The sequence below is a fragment of the Herpailurus yagouaroundi genome, unplaced genomic scaffold (assembly GCF_014898765.1).
Source record: "Herpailurus yagouaroundi ecotype Mexico unplaced genomic scaffold, PumYag 190, whole genome shotgun sequence".
Lineage (NCBI taxonomy): Eukaryota > Metazoa > Chordata > Mammalia > Carnivora > Felidae > Herpailurus > Herpailurus yagouaroundi.
Window position 1 is genome coordinate 27,781,233 of NW_024412421.1, and position 21,878 is coordinate 27,803,110.

Consider the following 21,878-nt stretch of genomic DNA (forward strand, 5'->3'; position numbering starts at 1 on the left):
ATATCCTCACACGTTTACAGAAGATTCATGGTACAAAAGTCACCGAATGACCAGGGACGAGATAGGGAGGGAGAAGGATTGGGTCACGTTCCAGTTATAAAGGAACACGTGAACACAACATGGAATAGTTGCTAATCCGTAGGACACTCGAGATAAGGCGTAAGACATGCTTATGCTTATAAGATCCCTGGCCTCATGGAGTTCACAGTCTCGCGAAGAGTCAGTTTCATTCCCCAGTGGAGGAAGAGTACCACGTACGTAGATGCAATGGTAACCATACCGGTGTGATGATGGATGGAGCTCATCTAAATGCTTTCTGTGCTGGGGACCCTCAGAGTCGAGGGTGTTCCCCCACTATTGAGAACTGCAGTCTGGTCTTCTAAAATAATGATGGGGGTGGGGAGTGGCACTAGGACATCTGTTTTCGAACTTCTGGCTTGAACTGTCTCAGGTTACAGTAACTAAAATCTAACCCGGGGCATTTTCAGCCCCATGGAACTAGATCCCTGGTGTATTTATGAAATAAAAACCTTAGGAGCGCTTGGGTGGCTCAGTCGGTTGAGCGTCTGGCTTCAGCTCAGGTCATGATCTTACAGTATGTGAGTTCAAGCCCTGGGTCGGGCTCTGGGCTAACAGCTCAGAGCTTGCAGCCTGCTTCGGATCCTGGCTCCCTCTCTCTCTCTCTCTCTCTCTCTCTCTCTCTCTGCCCCTCCCCCGCTCATGCTCTGTCTCTCTCACTCTCAAAATAAACATTAAAAAAATTTTTTTTAATGTGAAACCCATGCCATTTGACACTTACTTTCCTCATTTCTTATATCCATTTTTTTTCTTGCACATCCCTCTTATGTTTAATGCTGTTGCCTTCATAATCAAAATATACCCACTAATCCTTGAGGTGCAAGTCCTAAATTTTGATGCTTTAAAAAATAAGAATGACTTCAACACTACTTACATGTTCAATTAATGAATTCACTGCTTTGCCTTACCACACCTAAAACAACTCCATGCATATTTTTCAGTGAGAACCCTTATTGGAATTTTCTAAGATGGGTATCTTGGGTGAAAAGTGGCATGTAATGCCTCCATGTTTTAAAGATTCATTTCCTTTAAACTCAAAGAGTTAAAAAAAATGCAAATCTTCTAAAAGATGCTGAGTGACTTAATATCAGAAAGCATTCTCTGAACATTCATTAATTTTCAGGTCCTGTATCTCTACCTTCGTGGTCAATCTCTCACTGAATGTCTCTCCCATCCAACTGAGGAACTTCCATTCAAATCCCAGCATCCGTCGTGGTGTACCCACTCACTGTACTTCTTTTTAAGTGCACACCTAATTCTGAGCATCGACAGTAAGTAGGTGCTTAAAGAAGGTATGTTTCCAAAGACGGTCAGAGTTATTGGCTTCTGCACAGGTAGGTCCCCCCACTAGACTGAGTTCTTGAAGAGATAAAACTGAATTGTGTTCATCTTTGTAACCCCAGAGCCTCCTGTCTCTGATATCTAGTGGTCAATAAATTATTGCGCGAATGAGTTCACTTTAAATGACCGAGTCTTCTATACAGGCTCGTGCTGCCCTGACAGACCCAAAAGCAGAGATCAAAGAATCTGGAATATCTCCATGCTCCCCTCTTTCATAGCTTCCTGGTTGCGATCTTTCAAAGGAATGCCCCAAATCTGGACCATTTCCTGCTACGTCAAGTGCACCTGTCGTCCAGACATTAGCGGGGAAGGAGGAAAAAACCCAGGAACTAATATATGAATGTTCTTCATTCAAAACACAGAAATCTCCCATAATCTCCCATATTGGAGACGATTCTTTATATTGACGGTATTTGCTGGCTCAAGGATTTCCGGTACACCCTAGACGGAGATGCAGCTTATCCTTTGCTAGGAATCCCTCTAAGGGATGGGACTCCAGTGAGCAGGTCAGAAGCCCAACGATATGTCCTGGGAGGTGATCAGTAAGGGCCTTGTATCAGGGTAGAGTCCTTCCTTTGCTACTAAACAGGACATCTGCTCCTTGAAGCTCTTCTATACTGAATCAAGTTTAACACAAACAGTATACAATAAAATCCACCAGCTTGCTGAAATAGAAATATTTCATCTAAAAGTGGAAACCAAAGGCAAAAAGAAAAAAAAAAATCACCCTAAACACTCGAGCCAACTGGGTTATATTAGCACTGAGTTTTTATAATAACTGCTTAAATAATGCTGATTAATTTAAAGAGTAGTCAGAAAACGTATGCAGCAGCCAAGGTATTCCATTCTGAAGTTACAGTACAGATAATTTGTACAATGGTTTGTTTCTACATGTTATCAGGTTTCCAGAACTAGAGACTAACAAGTATGCAGTTTACCATACTCAAGCCACAAACGGTCCCTTCTGCCGCGGGCATGAACTTGGTCTCACACCTGTGACCCACTCGGTGGCACCAAAGGGACTTGCAAATGTCCTGAAAGAAAAGAAGAAACTGGTAAGGGTGTCAATACAATAAAAATGCAAATATCCAAAGTCTTTTGTATACAATATCATATTTTGAGGCAGCTGGAATGGGACATTGTCCAGGAAGTGGAGGCAAGTGACGTCGGGAGCGGCCAGGTAACCGGTAAATACGCTGTAGCAAATGTACAAGCAGGAAGTTTCCGCACTGCCGACATGGGTGTTTGGTAATGACGGGGAGGTGACGACAGTTCATTTAGGGACCATTTGGCTTGAAACCAAGAGACCTGGTTTGTAATGACAACTACCACCACCATGAGTGACACAAAAGAAGCCCAAACTGGAATCAAGCACGTCGGATTCAGATCCTCGCCCCAGAATTCGAGGTTCCCGGCCCTAGGGACATGTTACGGAAGGGTCTGAAGTGTGGTTTTCTCAACTGTGGAGATGGTGATCGAAGCACCTCTTTCCTCTGGAGGGTTGTTCTCAAGGGTAAATGATGTAAATGATCATCACCAGCGTCCTTATCTTTGTAGTAATTTTCAAGCATTTCAGCAATTTTCACACGAGAGCATCAAATAGCTTAACTCTCATGCTAGACTGTGGCAGGCAGAACACCATCCCCCAAAAATGACCACATCCCTACCACTGGTGCTTGTGACTTTGTGCATTTACGTAGCAAAGGAGAATTAAAGGTGCAGATGCAATCAGGGTTGCAGTTGACCTTGAGGTGGGGAGACTATCTTCGATTTTCCAGATGGGCCCAAGACAGCCACAGGGACCCTTGAAGAGGGCAGGGGAAGATCGAAGAGAGTCAGAGGGAGGACAGCGTGAGGAGGGCCAAGGTGGATGTTGCTGCTTGCAAGGCGGAGGATGGGGCCGCTGAGCCAAGGAACGAAGGAGGCCTGTAGAAGCCGGAGAAGGCAAGAAAATGGCTTCTCTTCTGGAGCTTGCGGGAGGGCCGCAAGCCTGCCAACACTTGATTTTAGCCCAGCGGCACTTACTTCATGTGTCCACCCCCAGAAACGTAAGAAAATAAACGTGTGTTGCTTTAAGTCATTAAGTTCATGGAAAGTTATTAGAGCGGTCAGAGGAAACTAATACTAACACCATTTAGTGGTGCTCACTAAACGAATTCCGCACATAAGCTAATTTAGATGAGGGGACTGAACGAGCTATTGACATTTCAAAGCCGCCAAGTCACACAGCTGGTAAGTGGCAAAGGCCAGACTCCAACTGGCCTGATTCCAGCCAGCGTCCTTGACCACTACTCTGGGCTTGGATTTGCCATTAATGGAGGTTGGAAAGCTCTCAGCTTCTCTGGGCCTCAGTTACCTACCTATGAAATAAGGCAACGGAACCAGATTCCTTCCAGCTCAAACAGCTAAAGTTGCTCTTCAGAATTATGTCATTAATAGAATGTCAAAATCATGAAATGTCAAAATGATTCCATTTCGTTTGCCACATTCTATTTACTGGGATAGAAGTGTGAATGCATACAATTTGGGGGAAAACATGAACCACCAGGGAGGAAACAAAATGATTTTCGCGGTCACTTGGTGTAACCCTGGAGAGTCAATTAACCGGGCACCCAATTCCCCAAGCATTCTAGCTCGTATCGATTTCATGGTTGGAAAATATGGCAAGGACACGCTTAGGCGTTATTTCACACACAAAAAGTTTTCCACAGAACAAGGAAAGAAAATGGAGGGAAACTAGAGATCTGTGCAGGGAGCCTGATCTTGTGGACCAAAAAAATCCTTCCCCCCCCCCGGCAAAAGAGAAGGGAAGGGCGTTCGGGACTCCGCTCGGGAACACCACCAGCAGGAGCCCCACGCAGGTGCCACACATACCACTTTCAAATCTCAAAACAGCTCATAAGACACGATATGTCAGTGTTTCCCACAGAAGGGGACCTGGCCACTGACATTAGTAGAAAGCATAAGGCAGTCTGCCAACGAGTGAATCAACTTCATCATCTCCGCGAGCCCTTACATGTGTCACCCCGGGCCTGAGGGAACAACTTAATGTGGAAAAAGACTCCGTATCAAAATGGAGAAATAGGAGGTCACCATTGAAACAAAGCCACAGTCCGAGAGGCTCTCAGAATTAAACTGTTTTCCCCCTTACAGCCAGCAGGAAGCCATAACCCACACCCCTAGCCTATGTGGCCACCGCCAAAACGACCTTGGGACAGACCGAAGCAAAGGCGACCCAGATTCCACAGCCCGATGCCAAGCCACAGGGCTAAGAAAAAGGGGCAGCTGGAGAAGACCAGGAAAATAAGGCAAAACACAAAAACACAGGGTTCCAGAGTGAAATCAGACGGGCTGTATGAACATGTTATTTCTTTTGTGGTGAAGTACATAAGTCAAACGTAATTATAGCCAACTACGTGCTTTGACGACCTTGAGAACCGTCTGAGAAAGCTCCCCTTCAAAGTAAACAGAAATGGGAGTTTGCACTTTTTTGCTTCTCTTCCTTCTTTATTTTCCCCAGCATATTCAACTGACTTTTCCTTATCTGTAGTTCCCCAGACTTAAGTCATAATTTAAGGGAGAAAGAATTAACCACAGAGACTCCAAGATCTCACGCTGCCTGGATGTGATTTTTAAGGAGAATCTCAATACTGTACTCTGTCCTGTCATCGTTGACCGCGTCGTCCCGTTGTATTCTAAAGATTCCGAAAGATGCCCCTTCAAGCGAAACCTGAGGTGCGAAAAATGTTAGCGGTCTTTGCGAATCGAATTTCATAACGCCCTTAACACATCCGAAACAGAATTCCCCATCTTTCCCCCCAAACCTGAGTCATGTTCAGCCTCTTCCAGCTCATGACATGACCCCTCCAGACTTCTGACTGCTCAACCAAAAGCCCTAGAGTCCTCCTTGACTCCTCTTTTTCTCCCAGGTAAGTCAGCCACGCCTGCTTTCTTTTTTTCTTTTTAATATTTTTTTAATTTTTTTTTTCAACGTTTATTTATTTTTGGGACAGAGAGAGACAGAGCATGAACGGGGGAGGGGCAGAGAGAGAGGGAGACACAGAATCGGAAACAGGCTCCAGGCTCCGAGCCGTCAGCCCAGAGCCCGACGCGGGGCTCGAACTCACGCGAGATCACGCGAGATCTCGCGAGATCGTGACCTGGCTGAAGTCGGACGCTTAACCGACTGCGCCACCCAGGCGCCCCGCACGCCTGCTTTCTTGAGGACGGATGAGAAGGGGAGAGAGGCATAATCGTCCACTTTACGGAAATGGGAGTGCTAAAGAAATGTCAGCTTGGATTGCCATTCCGATTTCAGTACATGACTCCTGGGTATCTGCCAACATGGTGGGCACATGCTAGGCCCTACAGATACTGTCCATCCACTGAGGCAAGAGATAAACCTCATCAGCTATAACATAGTATCCCAAGTTTACGATGGTGACATAAAGGGTACAGATGGAGGCCGGGGGAAAGGAATGTTTCAGTCTCCTTGGGGAAAATAGGAGGCAACGCTTGTGCCAGAACCTTCGACAGCAGCAGAAGATGATTAGGTATCTGCCACATGGGTGGCCGTGCGGCGTGCTAGGCGGGGAGGCATATACACAAAGACCTATAGACACGAAAGCAGAAAGGGCTTGAAAAAAATACAAGGACATGAAGATAGCTGAACCCCAAGTCCGTGGGGGAAGTTAGTAAAATGTGAAACCTGAGGTAGGAAATTTATTAGATTACAAAGCAGGTACAATTTGCGGATTACACTTAGATTTAGATCCTTAGGGAGTTTCTCTTTCTTTTCCATCCTTTCATCCCAATGTCGAATTCTTTTTTTACACGATAATTTTTAAAATAAAATTGGAAAATTTTAAAAATTTTCTACATTACATTAGAAGTGTAATGGATGTGTAACCCCAAACATATTAGTTTTAGGTGTACAACATAATGATTCGATATTCGTACGTATTACAAAAGATCGCTAATAAGTCCATCTGTCCCCATATATTTTTACAATTTTATTTTCTTGTGATGAGGAAAATTTTCTTCTCTTTTTGTGTGATGAGCAGACAAGATCTGCTCTCGGGCCAACTTTCATATATGCACTATAATATTCACTATACTCACCATGATGTACACGGAATCTCCAGGACTTACTCTCTAGAACTTCGTACCTTTTGACGACCTCTGAGCATTATGAGGTCCGATTCTTGAAACCAGAAATGCATGCCCATCCTACTATATTTGACATGTCTCTTCTTTCAGAGGAAATGTTCTCTGAGGTGATGAGCCTAAAAATATTCACTAGAATTCATACCTTCCCTATCATTTCTATTCTGCTTCAAACCCGCTCAGTGCATCTGTACATGAACATGAATGGACCTCCTGCTACGTGACGATGGCTGCTGAGATACAGGGTGCAGGTTGCTCATTTCTAACTTAGCAAAATAAGCCACATTGGAAGCACTGACCAGAGTCTCTTCCGGCGCCTGGAGCATTCTGGTGGACGGCACCTACTCCCTCGCTGTCAGTCAGTCAGCGGCTAATATGTGTTTAATAACCGGAGGCGTGTTCCCTCCAGTTGCTGTGGAGGTGACCCTCCCTTATGTCTGTCCAAATAATGTGGGCCCACCAGCCCAATCTAACCAACTCCTTTTCCTGAACACTTTGAAAGGGAACAGAGATCAAGCTTGACGTGAAGACACCGACGGCTGGCAGAAGATGAGACAGGTAAGAAAGACAGCCAGCTCCAGGCTCAGACAAGGAAGCCGAGAAAACCCTGATTAGCTTGTACCAACAGATGCACCCACACAACTACCAGGGAAGAACTATCCCTATCCTCACCTTACAGATGTGGACAGAAAGGCTGAGGGAGGTTAAGCCATTTGACCCGGGTTCTAGGACACGGTCGAATAAGGTTTTAAACTTTCAGGTCCACCTAACTCCAAAAGCCAGATGGTGTGTGTGTGTGTGTGTGTGTGTGTGTGTGTGTGTGTGAAACAGACGACTGCCTAAGTCAGCAGTTCTCAACCCTGAGGAAGCATCAGAATCACACAGAGCCCCTGTTCAGGCATAGGTTGCCAGGTCCCACCCCCACACTTTATTCTTAGGCTTCAGGACTGGAATGAGACCTGAGCATTTGCACTTCTAACAAGTTCCAGGGGATGCTGATAATTGCAGGCGGTTCCAAAGACACTTGAGAAATTTTTCGAGGGTGCGTGCTTCTAACTCATGCAAAACTGCCTTTCCGGCAGGGCGGGGGGTGCATAAAGATTTTTTTAAAAAGGCAGTGAGAAGAATAGGTCTGAAAGGGGAAGCAAGGACAGGACCTTGAAGACACCGAAAACAAAACGCCATTACTTCTCCTGAGCTGCCAGATGTGGGTCTGAACTGTTCAGACCAGCAGGACAAACGGGCAATCTGCTTGTTTTGGAAGCCCCACCCACTCAGGGGAGGCAGGAAAGATCTGTGATTCTCCGAGGTAATGCCACGGTTCAAGTTACAAGCAGGTATTTGCCCCCTAGGCTGTGGGGGGGGGGGGCGGGGGGGAAACATTCAGCATTCTCCAACAGTCTTACCTCCTGGTCTTCCCAAATTGCTCCCGTAAGCAAATCTCTACCCCCTGGGCATTCCCATCTCTGTGACTTCCTCATTTTTTTAAAAAAACTATTTTTAAACGTTTATTATTTCAAGAAAGAGAGAAACAGAGAGAGAGCAGGGGAGGGGCAGAGAAAGAGGGTGACGGAATTCCAAGCAGGTTCTGCAGTCAGTGCAGAGCCCGACACAGGGCTCGAACCCACTAACCGCGAGACCATGACCTGAGTCAAAATCCAGAGTCAGACACCTAAGTCACTGAGCCCCTCGGCCTTCCTCATTCTATTCAGACTTTTAGTCTGCAGTTTCCATTTCCCTTTGCCCCGGTTCCCGAGGAAGACCGTCCCAATGAGGTGCTGTCTCTCTGAAAACTATGGTACGGTTCCAGAAAAATATCTGTAAATGAAGAATGGCTATTTAAGCGCTGCACACTCTCTGACACAGAGCAGGCACCCCACAAATGTTTGCTGAATGTAGGATCTTGAAGGAATGGTAGTCATTTTTAAAACTCCCTTTATGTTTGCAAAGAAAATCAAACTCGTTACCAATTGCACATTCGCTGCATAGTAAGCGTTTAATAAACGTGTGATTAATGAATGGGGGTAAGCTCGCGAAACCTTTAAGAATGAAGTGAAAGGAGAGTCAGACAAACTTCGTCAACAGGATGAACATCTGTCAACTCCTGCCAAACACATCAACTTAACAGGCAATTAGAGACCGTTATAAATTTATCTATTTATTTTTTAATGTTTATTTATGTTTGAAAGAGAAAGACAGAGCGGGAGAGAAAGAGACAGTGCATAAACAGGAGAGGGCCAGAGAGAGACGGAGACAGAATCCAAAGCAGGCTCCAGGCTCTGAGCTGTCAGCACAGAGCCCGATGTGAGGCTCGAACTCAGAACAGTGAGATCATGACCTGAGCCAACGTCATGACCTCAGACGTTCAACTGACTGAGCCACCTAGGTGCCCCTGCAGTCGTAAATTTATTAATGTGCACAGGATACATCGGCATTTGCCAAAGTAAGCCCCATGGACCATGGAGGATACACCAAAAATATTGTGGACGGTGGGTGGATAAACTTTTCTAACAATTACGCATTTAAAGAGCATTAGAAAAATAAGTAATCTCCTATCAAACCTGTGATTCAGTGGTTACTTTTTTACGACTGGACTTAGAGATTTGGGTGTGAGATGATTTATTAGAAAAGCAACACATGCGTAATAATACAGAGATACACCACCACGAATAAAGGTGATTATTAATCACTGAATGTCGCTGTCAATGAGTGAAGCTGAGGAAACACTGATATTAACTCGGGAGGAGGAAGCGTGACATTAGTGTGAATGCTGTGCCTTGTTTAAAAGTTTTGAGGGTTGCGGCACATGGAATCCACATTCCCTGAGCTCCATGTTAAAAAAAAAAAAAAAAAAAAAAAAAGATAAGTCTCATTTCAAAAGGTCTTTGTGAAGACTGAGGAAAAATAAAAGAAGTCTCAAAGTAGAATGCCATATGTGGAGCAGAGGCTCCGGAGGCAATTGCTGGAAGGGATGGTGGCCACAGAAGAGGGAGAAGACAAGAGGAGGGATGGAAAGGGGGGGGAGGTTAGGAAGAGAGCACAGAAAAGGAGCTATAAATTTTGTCATTTCCCTATTTCCAGATACCTAGGATTTCCATGCTTCTGTTTGTTCTTTCTTTTTTTTAAGAAATTTTTTTAAGTTTATTTATTCATTTTGAGAGAGAGCAAGTATGGGGAAATAGATTCTACTTACATAAATAAGTTAGAAAAAAGCTTAGGGCAGAAAGCCACCACCACAGGGCAAAAATGCCCGAGATTACCTAGCGAGATATTGTAATGGGATCACGATTAACTTGTCATATCACCTGCAGGAAATTACTTTCCATCTGGTGCCAATGTACCTTGATCACAAACTCACCGGTCTCCCAGACCCTTTGCTTCTTACACAAGCTAATGATTACTGTCTGATTGTTTTCTCAACATTTCACGTGTGTAAGATCTTGTTTTCTTCACATTCATGATGAAGGTAGTATCTTGTGAGCTCAATACCTATGGACATGAAACCCCTGCTTGGGGCTCTTGTCTCCTCCCAGACATTAGCCTCTCTCGTATTCAATTCTGCACCTGCTCTCTTGCTGGACAAGAGAGAACTCCAGACTTATAGTCTGTGACAAGTAAGTGCGAGCAGGGGAGGGGCAGAGAGAGAGGGAGAGAGAGAATCAGAAGCAGGCTCCGTGAGCTGTCAGCATGGAGCCCTATGTGGGGCTCGATGGCACGAATCATGAGATCATGACCTGAGCTGAAACCAAGAGGCTGCAGCTTAACCGACTGAGCCACTCAGGTGCCCCTCCATGCTTCTCTTTGGATACTAGGGGAAAAACCTTAAAACTGATTCTACTTTGTATTGATGTTGAGATTGTCAGTGCTAGAGTTCCTGGGCAAGTGTTCCAATGTGTCTCCCATTTCTACATCCTGGACTTTGGGTTTTCCCATCTATGTTTCTCGTCATGTGGAAGGGAAGACCTAACACACGAAAAAGTTGGCTGCTAACAGTTTTTACATTCCATAGAGGCATATGTATGTATTTTGAGGTGGTGATGATTTTAAGTGTATCACATTTAAGGGAAATGGACACAGCAATAAGAAACAGAATCATAAGAGGTAGGTAAACGCTATTGTACCCAGATTTACTACTTGTGATAAAACCCTCATCTGCACAGGAGTAATTTTCTTCCCAGGATGCAGTCAGAAGGTATTTAAACCAGGCATGGTCTACAGGGGATAAGCCTGGACAATTCATCGACAGTAAAACTGCCACTTAATTATCATGCCAAGAAGCTGACATTTTAGAGATAACCCAGACTCTAACCCTTGGCCTCGCAAACCAAATGTTTATACTTCTGGTAGGGGCACAGACACATTGCAGAATCTTAACGTTAGGTTGAAATCACAAGCAAACATACCTTCACAAAACCAAGGCTACATAACTTGGCTTTTGCTCCAAATTGCCACTTGCACTGTGTGTCGGCATCATAAATCTGTCCTGGTAGTTTGTCTGGATATTTATACTGTCCTGTTTGCTTGGGCTCGTCCACCAGGCACCCAGCCTGAGGTGTGCTGCAGGAAAAAAAAAAAAAATCCTTGTTAACTCCCGTGTTTACCTGTGATCTTTCCACAAAAAAAACAGTACACCTCTCAATGCATTCATGCAAAGAAACATAGAACATGGCTAAACATATAAGTCACACTTAAAGTTAAAATGTTTATTTTTTCCAGGGTGTGAGTCCTGTCCTGTCTAAGATGGAATTTACACAGCTATGGAAGGTTTCACCTGGTAAAGGAATTATAGCTGTCCAAGTGATTTGATTTGGCCTGCTAGATGGCAAAGATGCATATATTTGAAAACTCTCCCCAACAATCTCATTCAACAACATTCAACAAGTTTTTATTAGGTGCCTACTGTGTGGTGAACATTAGGTTAAACGCTAAAGGTACAGAATAAACTAGACAGAGACAGTATCTATTTTCACGGAGTTGAACGTCACACTGTGTTGTTTTATATATATAAATATATATATATATATATATATATATATAATGGGGCAGTGGTCAAGACGTACTTTACCTCAAATAATCTTTACAAGGTTTTTGTAAGCATCGTGAGAAAGAATTGGGGCACTAAGCAGAACAATTCTCCCAAGTGTGCTCAACTGGGATGTGTAAAAAAAAAAAATCAATCTTGATGGCATGGATATTGTTAAAAAAACACCTTCCCGCCACTCAACTTAAGTGGTTAAACTATGATATCGTTAAACTATGATGTCAAACAGCATGGTGGTTCAGTATGACTTTGGAGGCGGACAGATGGGAATCCAAGTCAACCATGAGACCGAAGAGCAACTGTGACGTACGCCATTACTGACGACAATGTGCTTAACCCGGCAGAGTAAGCATTTCGAGTCAGCTGTTACCATCATCATCACCAACATTTAACGATATCATATGAATGACAGAAATTCAATCTGTATTAAGTTAGCCTTGATTAATACTCATTGATTCCACTCTCCCATGAGAGAAAAGATAATCTGAAGCCCCAAACTATAAACTTAAAACTAATAAGAAAATCTTCCATTTGATAAAACTTATCATTGGCAAAAGGCTTGTCAAATTTTTCCCGTTCTTTAGGACGTCGTTTGGCTAGACATCTTTACATTTAATCAGCTTTGCCTGTTGTGTATCACAAATTCCATAAACACTTGCAAATAGTGTGTAATAGTATAGGTTTAAAAAAAGAGTATCAATTAATTTGGGATAATTTGGGAATTATCAATTCCCAAAGAAACCTTGTTCGTTTCCCTAACATTTGGTCAAAGTGAAATGGGATTAGAACCTGAGTGTTCTTGTGAGTCAACATAGCATGATGAGATATGTAACAACAACTAGAAGGCTATCCTAATTACAAAGGTCAAATATATATATATATTATTGCTGAACAAAATTAAAGGAAACTTCAAAGAGTTCCACCTTTGGGTCATGTAATATGAAGCACATAGTGATACCTTCCTAACTCCCATTTTACTAATGTCATGCAGGAGTTTTGAATTATCAAAGAGATTTTATATGACTATCACCTCCTTTGGGTGGCTTTTGGACATACAGCTAGCTCATGGCCATTTCAAGCAAAATAGCTAAGCAAGCCAATATGCCACTCATTGTAAAACATGCACACCGCTTTAACATGTGTAATACTATTATGATCGAACTGATCACATTAAAATAATTAGTCACAGTAAAATGTGTATCTAGCAACCTCTGGAGGTCATAAAGGGGAGATAGTTATAAGCATAGATCTTGGAATCGGAGCAGACCTCGGTGTGGGTTTTACGTCCACACCTCACCAGCTATAGGATGTTAAACAACACAATTAGCCTCTCTAGGACTCCATTTCCTTAACTGGAGAATGAGGATCCTAACAGGATTGCTATGAGGACTGAATAAGGCAACATGTGCAGAGCACTTAGCACAGAATTAGACCTTCAATGTATTTTTTCAACAGCAATAATGATGACCATATCACCACCACCACGACCACCATCATCATCATCATCCCCAGAGTATTTATTTTAAACATCTGTTGAGCGCTGTTTTCTGTCACCACTCCAACCTGGGGAAGACCCCTGGCTTTACTTTGTCTTACCTAAGGAATTTCTTGAGATACTGCCGGCTGCACGAAGACCAGGAAAACACCCCATTGTTTCCTGTCAGTGTGGGAGACATGATATTGCCTTCAGCCTTCCTACAGGGATTGCCTTCCCCATCGTGAATCATGCCGAAGCTGAAACAAATGGAGGAAACAAAAACAAAAAGCTTTCTGTGACCCATTTTCCAAATTATAATCAAAAGAAGACGCATTGACATCCAATGAACCCAAGTGAGAGAAAGAATTATCTTTCTTCTGCAAGAAAAAACCAAAATGAGTTACTATGTATCATTGACCTTTGAACAACAGAGGGGTTAAGGGCACTGACCCTCACCACCTCAACTGAAAATTCCAGTGTAACTTCCACCTGCCCCCAAACTTACCTACTAAGAGCGTACCGCTGACTGGAAGCCTTATCAATAACTTAAGGCCAATTAACGCATGTTTTGTATAGTATAAGTATTATATACTGTAGTCTTACAATCAAGTAAGAGAAAAGAAAATGTTACTAAAAAAAGTCATAACGAAAATATATTTACAGTAGTGTACTGTATTTATTGACAAGAGTCCACATCTAAGTAGACCTGTACGCGGTTCAAACCAATGTTAACTGCAGTGCTGTAAAGTTCATGTAGCAAAGTCTAAAGAATGCTAAGGGCTTTGTTCTATTGTGCCTTGGCCACAAAACCAAAGAACGGTATGTCTGCTTTCGTGTAAGGACGAGAAACTTTTGGTCAAGATGTCGAAGCTAAACTAAAATGATGGGAGAATCCAATTCTTTTATTTCCAACACCAAATTGTTTTCTTGCCACCAGTTGTGAAACTGTGGTAAGGAAGTTCAGGGTCAGGAGGAGATAGGAGCAGAAACAAATTCAGACCTATGTTTGACATTCCTATTTATTTCCTGCTCTGTACAAAGGGGCCTTGCACCTACCAGGCATTTTTGCACCTCTGTTCACAGTAAAATGGGTTCATTCGTATCTTGCGAAGAACGTGGTTGCATACATACATAAAATGTTGGGAAGCCATTGGGTAATGGTAACCGTCAGGATTCAAATTTTCAAGATAATATGCTCACAGGAGACACTAGCACCAAAATATTTGAATATAAAGTATAGCCGTGAAGTAGGTAATTTTTGCTTTAATTAAAAAAGATTTGGGGGGGGGGCACCTGGGTGGCTCAGTCGGTTGAGCATCAGCTTCGGCTCAGGTCCTGATCTCACGGTCCGTAAGTTCGAGCCCCGCATCGGGCTCTGTGCTGACAGTTCGGAGCCTGGAGCCTGCTTCAGATTCTGTATCTCCCTCTCTCTGACCCTCCCTCGTTCATGCTCTCTGTCTCAAAAATAAATAAACATTTAAAAAAAATTTTTTTAGGGGCGCCTGGGTGGCGCAGTCGGTTGAGCGTCCGACTTCAGCCAGGTCACGATCTCGCGGTCCGGGAGTTCGAGCCCCGCGTCGGGCTCTGGGCTGATGGCTCGGAGCCTGGAGCCTGTTTCCGATTCTGTGTCTCCCTCTCTCTCTGCCCCTCCCCCGTTCATGCTCTCTCTCTGTCCCAAAAATAAATAAACGTTGAAAAAAAAAAAGTAAAAAAAAAAAAAAATTTTTTTTAATCTTTATTATTTTGAGAGAGAGACCGAGCACAAGTGGAGAAGGGGAAGAGAGAGAAGGAGAACCAGAATTCCCAGCAGGCTCCAGGCTCTGGGCTATCAGTACAGAGCCTGACACGGGGCTGTAACTTACAGACCGAGAGATCATGACCTGAGCCAAAATCAGACGCTTAACCAACTAAGCTACCTAGGTGCCCCTGCTTTTATTTTTAAGTCAGAAATTAATCAATGCTCTGAAAATGAGCATTCGATATAAGTGTTGAATATGAGACACATGCGCGAACACTCCTAAACTCAAACTCCAAAGAGCATGCCCTCTGAAATAGTCATCTTGTAAAGCAGTGTGCTTATTCCAACGTGGATGCTACTGTTCAAGCAACGTTTGAAAATTCTCTGTAGAACTGCACTGGCACCAGATTACATGCCTTGTAAATTCAGCTCACGGCTCTTAGGTTTCTCATTGCTCGTTTCGAACTCTAGTCTCACAAAAGAAAGATTTACTAACACCAACGAAAAGAATATTAAGTACATGCAGTGACACCGACTACAAGAATATCTGGTGTGTGCATCACAAGTCTTTGAACAATTAACGTGCTGTTACAGTCTGGAAATGTATGCATCTCCATGATTATTTCCTTGGCGTAATGAACGAAAGGTATCTTCACTGCAGCAAAACATGGAAGAAATTCCTAAAAGACCAGAGGAGCCGTTAGAGGACGAGTCCGTTTATGCACACAATGTAATTCTGTGCAGCCACGAAATGTTGTTTGAAAAGAGCCACGTCAACAATGACTGGCCTTTATTGAGTTCTCCTTATGGCCCAGTACCATTCTTTTTTGTATTCTTGTATTTTTTTAATGTTTGTTTATTTTTGAGAGAGAGAGAGACAGAGAGCTCAAGCAGGGGAGGGACAAAGAGAAAGACACAAAATCTGAAGCAGGCTCCAGGCTCTGAGCCGTCAGCACAGAGCCTGATGTGGGGCTCAAAGCCACGAACCGCAAGATCATGACCTGAGCTGAAATCAGACCTTTAACTGACTGATCCACCCGGGCGCCCGTGGTCCAGTACTAGCCTAAGCTGTACCCTAGATTTATCCTACCTATTCTACCATTCTAGCGGAATGCCAATGAATTGCCCAGCCAGTCCTCATATAAAGTGGTGAATCAAGGGGTCACTTACTTGTGCCCTGACTCATGAGCAATGGTGAAGGCCAGGCCGAGCCCCGTGTCCTCATTGATGGTACAACTTCGGTACTTACTGCACATTCCACTGATGGGGGCAAACCCTAAAGAGAGAACATTTTCAAATGTTAGTCCAAAGGGACCTTATACAGACACCCGATCATGTCTTATGGCTTCAAAGTGTTCTACACAGTTTTGGTTTAATTGATTAATGTAATTAATTTTAGTTTAAGTGATTAATGTACTTAAATTTTTTTGCAGGAAACTAACTAGAGGCATATGGCTCTCTGTCCTGCCCAGAAAGATAAATTCAGTATTCAGTATTTTCCTTCCTTTTAAAAGATATTGTCATCAACGGATCCTCCTCCTAACCCTGTGAGGTATGAATATTATCATTTCTGTTTCATATATAGAATAGTAAGCTACTGAACATTTACATGCCTTATCTAAGTTTGCTACTTGGGTCAGAGCAACCACTAAAGTCACAGCTAACCCAATACAAAACATCCACTTATAAGTGGATGTTTTGTATTGTTTTTTTTTTTTTTTTTTTTTTTTTTTTTTTTTTTTTTTTTTTTTTTAACATTTATTTATTTTTGAGACAGAGAGAGACAGAGCATAAACGGGGGGAGGGCCAGAGAGAGAGGGAGACACAGAATCTGAAGCAGGCTCCAGGCTCCGAGCCGTCAGCACAGAGCCTGATGCGGGGCTCGAACTCACGGACCGTGAGATCGTGACCTGAGCGAAGTCGGACGCTCAACTGACTGAGCCACCCAGGCGCCCCTCAAGGTATATTTTCTAGGACAACATACGTCCTGGTCTTTTTCTGAAGCAGGTAGCACAAAAAGGCCTGAACAACGTCAAGGGATTAAGTGCATTATTCTCCTGTTCTCTATAATGTGAAAAATGCTTCTGTTTTCAAAAACGACTTCCTGCCAACAACAGCTAAAAAATCATTCCAGCCAGTGCTTGATTCTGTCTGGAACCACACTGTGGTGTTAAATGTCTTTCTTCCCAGTTCTGGGTCCTCATAAGCAGTAGAACAGGCTCATGGCTCTGTACCCAGTATAGGCTATGTACCCAGTTAGTGCTACATGCACACTTGTGGGTCAACTGCACCCACCTTGCTGCTACGAGGTCCGTGAGACGATGTGAGAAACCCAGCCTATCATCACCATCACCACCATCACAATGATCTAGACGATCATCGATCCATCAAAAATAACTGGGGAGTCCCTACTGTATGCAATGGAACATACTAGAAAATGCAGTATAGAGTCCTTACTCAGTGCCTAGTGCAAATATAGAAAAGATGCGTCCCTTTCTAAAGGATGTGTAACTTTCTAAAGGATGGACTGCTAACTGGGGGCAGAGCTATATGTACCATGAAGAAGAGTCAAATTCTCTTCAGCTACCCAGTTCTGCAGTCACGATGCTTAGAGAATAAACCACAACTAGGCTAGTTAAACCGTTTATCTCAATGGTCATCAATAGAGTTAATAAAGAAAAATACAAAACAAATAAAGGAAACGAGCTCACCATTCTACCCTGACTTCGGTTGAATAGAACAGCATTCACCAGATGGTACAGTAAACATAGTCCGCCATTTAAATATTAAGTCTCCTTATTAAGGGTCCTAAGGCCTACCCAGCCAGTAGAAAGTTTCCTTACTGTTTTCGCAGGTGTGAGTGAAGCATCCATTCATACCATACCTAGAGTGTCACATGGTTCATTCTTCCAGGAACAAATGTCAAATCCCGTGAGGAGGATGGCATGGTCATGCCTCTTGCCATTCTTTCCAGTGAGGGCGGACTGCCATTGACAGAAACTATTCAGAGACTGGTCTGCATGATGGTTGATCAATAATCCTCCCTATGGGAAACCCACACAAATCAGAGCATGAATGTGTCTCAGAGGCAAGAACGTTGAATCATTCCATCTGTACAGGCAAACACAGAAACATCACGCTTCTGGGGAGAAAGGTCGGTAGAGGAAAATACTTGAGCCAAGGTTGGAGACAAGTTAAAAAAAAAAAACAACCCTAAAGCTATTCAGGTAAATGCTCACAACATTTCAAGCCACTACAGAGTTTTAGTAGTATACTTTATGACCAATTCTCTATCTACAAAAAAAATCAAATAACCTGACATCAGTTAGGAATCTCTAGGTTCATTTCATGCTAATATCACCTTTACGCAACTGTTATAGCTTTTTATAACAGTTAGATTATATATATATTATATATATAGTTAGATTATTATATATATTTTATATAAGTTAGATTATAACTTATAATCTAGTTATAAGTTAATGGTGATAAAGTTCAACACTCTCTTCAACAGAGCATGAGGAAGGTAGTGACCACAGCTTATTCACGCCTACGTCACAATTTCCAGCAAAGGGCTTGGCACATCATAGATTAAAATCAATCCATCCATCAGTCAATAAAATGAAAGCTCACTGAACGGATGTAGAAACAAATAGTTATAAGATTCTGAGGGGGTAAGACAGGACCTAGCCTTAACATAATTATTTACCAAAATCTGTCCTTACAACTACTGACTTGGGTCAAGTGGAGGGTTTTTAGACTAGGTCTTTAATTATCTTTGAATTAGGATGCCTCTGGCTTCAATGTCCTTGGGCGAAGTATAAGTGGTAGGTTAAAGACACGAGCGTCTCTCAACAACACACACCCTCCTTTCTACCTTTCTAAAATTCCAAGAGCAATGTGACAGGCTGTTAACCTCTGCAGCTCTACACACCTGGACCATTAGATTAATTTTCGTCTTGTCTCCGACTCCTTGCTTTGTACATTAATTACTGGGGTTACACATGAAGAGGAGAAGCCACAGGGGACTTAAAAAATGGTTTCAGTGGTAATCCCCATCTCAGAAAAATACAGTTTCAGCATCGAAACACTACAAAGCAGTGGGAGCCATGCAATTAACACGTTATTATATGGTCTGGTTTTATAATTTACCCCATACCTGTGTCCTGCACCTCAAGGTAATCAATTCAAGGGCAGCTAAATATTCCTTATTTATTCTCTGTGGTACCTGAGATGGTGCTTGGGGAGACAGTAGGTTTACTGTAAGAATTTTCTGGTGACTTATTCTCAGTGTATTTTTTTTTTAATTTTTTTTTTAACGTTTTATTTATTTTTGAGACAGAGAGAGACACAGCATGAACGGGGGAGGGGCAGAGAGAGAGGGAGACACAGAATCGGAAGCAGGCTCCAGGCTCTGAGCCATCAGCCCAGAGCCCGACGCGGGGCTCGAACTCACGGACCGCGAGATCATGACCTGAGCTGAAGTCGGACGTTTAACCGACTGAGCCACCCAGGCGCCCCTCTCAGTGTATTTTGAAAATATGCTTTGACCTCGACCTGCAATTACCTAGCATGTCCAAGATCCAAAATCCAACTAACCCTTAAAGCTATTATCAAATGCACCTTCCCTGTGAAGCCTACATAATATTTGTATTTTTATATATAATTTAATATTGATATTACACAAGCATATTCAATCATACGTATGTGTCATTGTATACATACATATACCATATATATTTACAGATAAGTAATTATTTGGTGATGTTCTAGTTAAGTACACAACCCTGTTTGATTCTACTTTCTTTGAGGGCAGGGTCAGCATATTTTCCAGCTTGAATTTCTAGTGACTAGTTTGTGGATCAGCACATAGTAGGTATTCAATAAGTATATCCTGAATGGCAGAATGAATGAAGAAATAAGTGAAGTTTGGCACGTACAGGTTCTTGTTCCAGAAGAATGAGGCTCACCACAACAATGTTTATATCACTTCCAATGGTCCCATCTTTAAATAGGCTAGAAACCTGTTGGAGCAATTGAAATCAAACAAAAATAAACAAAATCTGAAAATTTCCCAAACTCTGTATCAATCAGACATGTTCGTAAGTATACAGGCTTCAGTTTTACCAAATATATATACCCATGAAGCCAATTTCCTCAAAACCCTTTTTTTTTTTCAATATAATAATGTAGCTATATCTGCTATTCAATCACACAAGGACATTCTATGATTTTTAGCCTGATTTGGAGAACCAGAATGTCTGGAGTCCTGACAAACTCCCTTACCATGTTCATGACTGTGAGAATGTACGTGGTGACATTTGCCTTGCCATGTTTTTCCACCATTTTCTTGTCTGCTACTACAAGGGTTTCCACATTTAGGCCCTTTTGTGACTTTCCAGCTGATCTTCTGGGTCGCCCTGTACTCCCGTATTCATCAAACCTGAGATAGGTGTCCTCCGTGGGAGGCTTAGGGGCATCTACAATGAACAGAAGAGCGTTTGGAAGGGATTATCAGTAGAGAACATCTGCGTGAGATAGACAGAAATCTCAACAAGGGGAGGAGAGAGTCTAGGTAACCAACACCTGACTGATCTGATGAATAATGTCTTTGGTGCTTGTCCTGGGGCTTTGCCCTTAGTTTGCGAAGAAAGGTTCATTCAGTAGAAGTTGGTGGATGGATGGACTCAGTAAGTCAAAAATACTCAATGAGTTAAAAAAAAAAAATACACAACCAAACAATCTATAAATCTAGTTGGTACAGCAGATCAAGAAAAATCAATTTTATCAAAAGAGTCTTTAAAAACAGATAATGCTCATTTTATTTTACTAACAAAACACTGCAGAAGTAGACATTATCCTTTGCATCTGAATTCCTAACACCTCATATACCTTCTAAATAAAATTTAGAAATATATGTCCAACAGGACATTATCCGCATCTAATACCCCTGTCTCATCAATACAAACTTTAAGGGGTCAATAAGGACTCCTTGACCTAATATTGAGTTACTTACTGGGGAAATAGCATAGTCAGAGGTGAAATTTAAAATGATATCAACTAGTTTGTAACAGGTAAAGTGCAGGTACCACCTTTACGGTGGCCATGGCCTTTGAGAAGAGACCTGGAAGTCTCAGGATGTGGGGCAGACATGATCCCTTTAGTTAATGGAGAGTGACAAGTCCAAGGGTTGCTGGGAGGGAACAGGACATTTAAAAATGCAATACTAATACGGAGTTACTTTCATACTTTAACAAGTGGTACCGTCATTATAATGGTCATAACAGCTCTCCACGGAATGAAAAGATCAAATTATTTAGAATTGGATATAAAACCTCAGGTCAGGCACTTTGATAAGTGACCCTGAGTCTCAGTTTCCTCATCAATGAAAAGAACATACTATCCATAATACCAGTCCTATGCCTGCTCTCAAAATGAGCTTTGATATCTATCAAGCACGTATCAGTGTCACTACGAATATCACCACTATTAGGAATACCACTATTATTTCAAATCCATGCCAAATAGGTGTTCCCTAAAGAGGATATTTCTGTTAATACCCCAAACCCCAAAGACCAACTAAAATGGTAGAGACACGATATTTCACTGTTGTTGCCCATCAATAGCTCAGGGTTACTAGTTCCTCTTCTCCTTGGGTGGAACCATCCAACTTCTATCCAACTTCTCTATCCAACTCAGCACTCCTCTGCAACTCGTGGCTACTGAGCCTTGGAAATGTGTCTGACGCCACTGGAGAAACTGAATTTTTAATTTGAATTTGACTTAATTTCAATTTAAATTAAGAAAGCAACACTTGGGGCGCCTGGGTGGCGCAGTCGGTTAAGCGTCCGACTTCAGCCAGGTCACGATCTCGCGGTCCGTGAGTTCGAGCCCCGCGTCGGGCTCTGGGCTGATGGCTCAGAGCCTGGAGCCTGTTTCCGATTCTGTGTCTCCCTCTCTCTCTGCCCCTCCCCCGTTCATTCTCTGTCTCTCTCTGTCCCAAAAATAAATAAACGTTGAAAAAAAAGAAAGCAACA

The 21,878-nt window shown here is 42.7% G+C and overlaps 1 protein-coding gene across 1 annotated transcript in view; it reads right to left on the reverse strand.

Annotated features, from left to right (window-relative positions):
- Positions 1–21,878, reverse strand: part of ADAMTS18 (ADAM metallopeptidase with thrombospondin type 1 motif 18) — a 147,927-nt gene that overhangs the window by 57,762 nt on the left and 68,287 nt on the right. The window contains exons 4-10 of the mRNA XM_040443412.1: positions 20,128–20,321; positions 19,782–19,865; positions 17,726–17,885; positions 16,012–16,117; positions 13,223–13,360; positions 10,989–11,142; positions 2,358–2,453 (exon numbers count right to left, since the gene is read on the reverse strand). Coding sequence (XP_040299346.1) covers positions 2,358–2,453; positions 10,989–11,142; positions 13,223–13,360; positions 16,012–16,117; positions 17,726–17,885; positions 19,782–19,865; positions 20,128–20,321 — 932 coding nt within the window. The remainder of the gene's footprint in view (positions 1–2,357; positions 2,454–10,988; positions 11,143–13,222; positions 13,361–16,011; positions 16,118–17,725; positions 17,886–19,781; positions 19,866–20,127; positions 20,322–21,878) is intronic.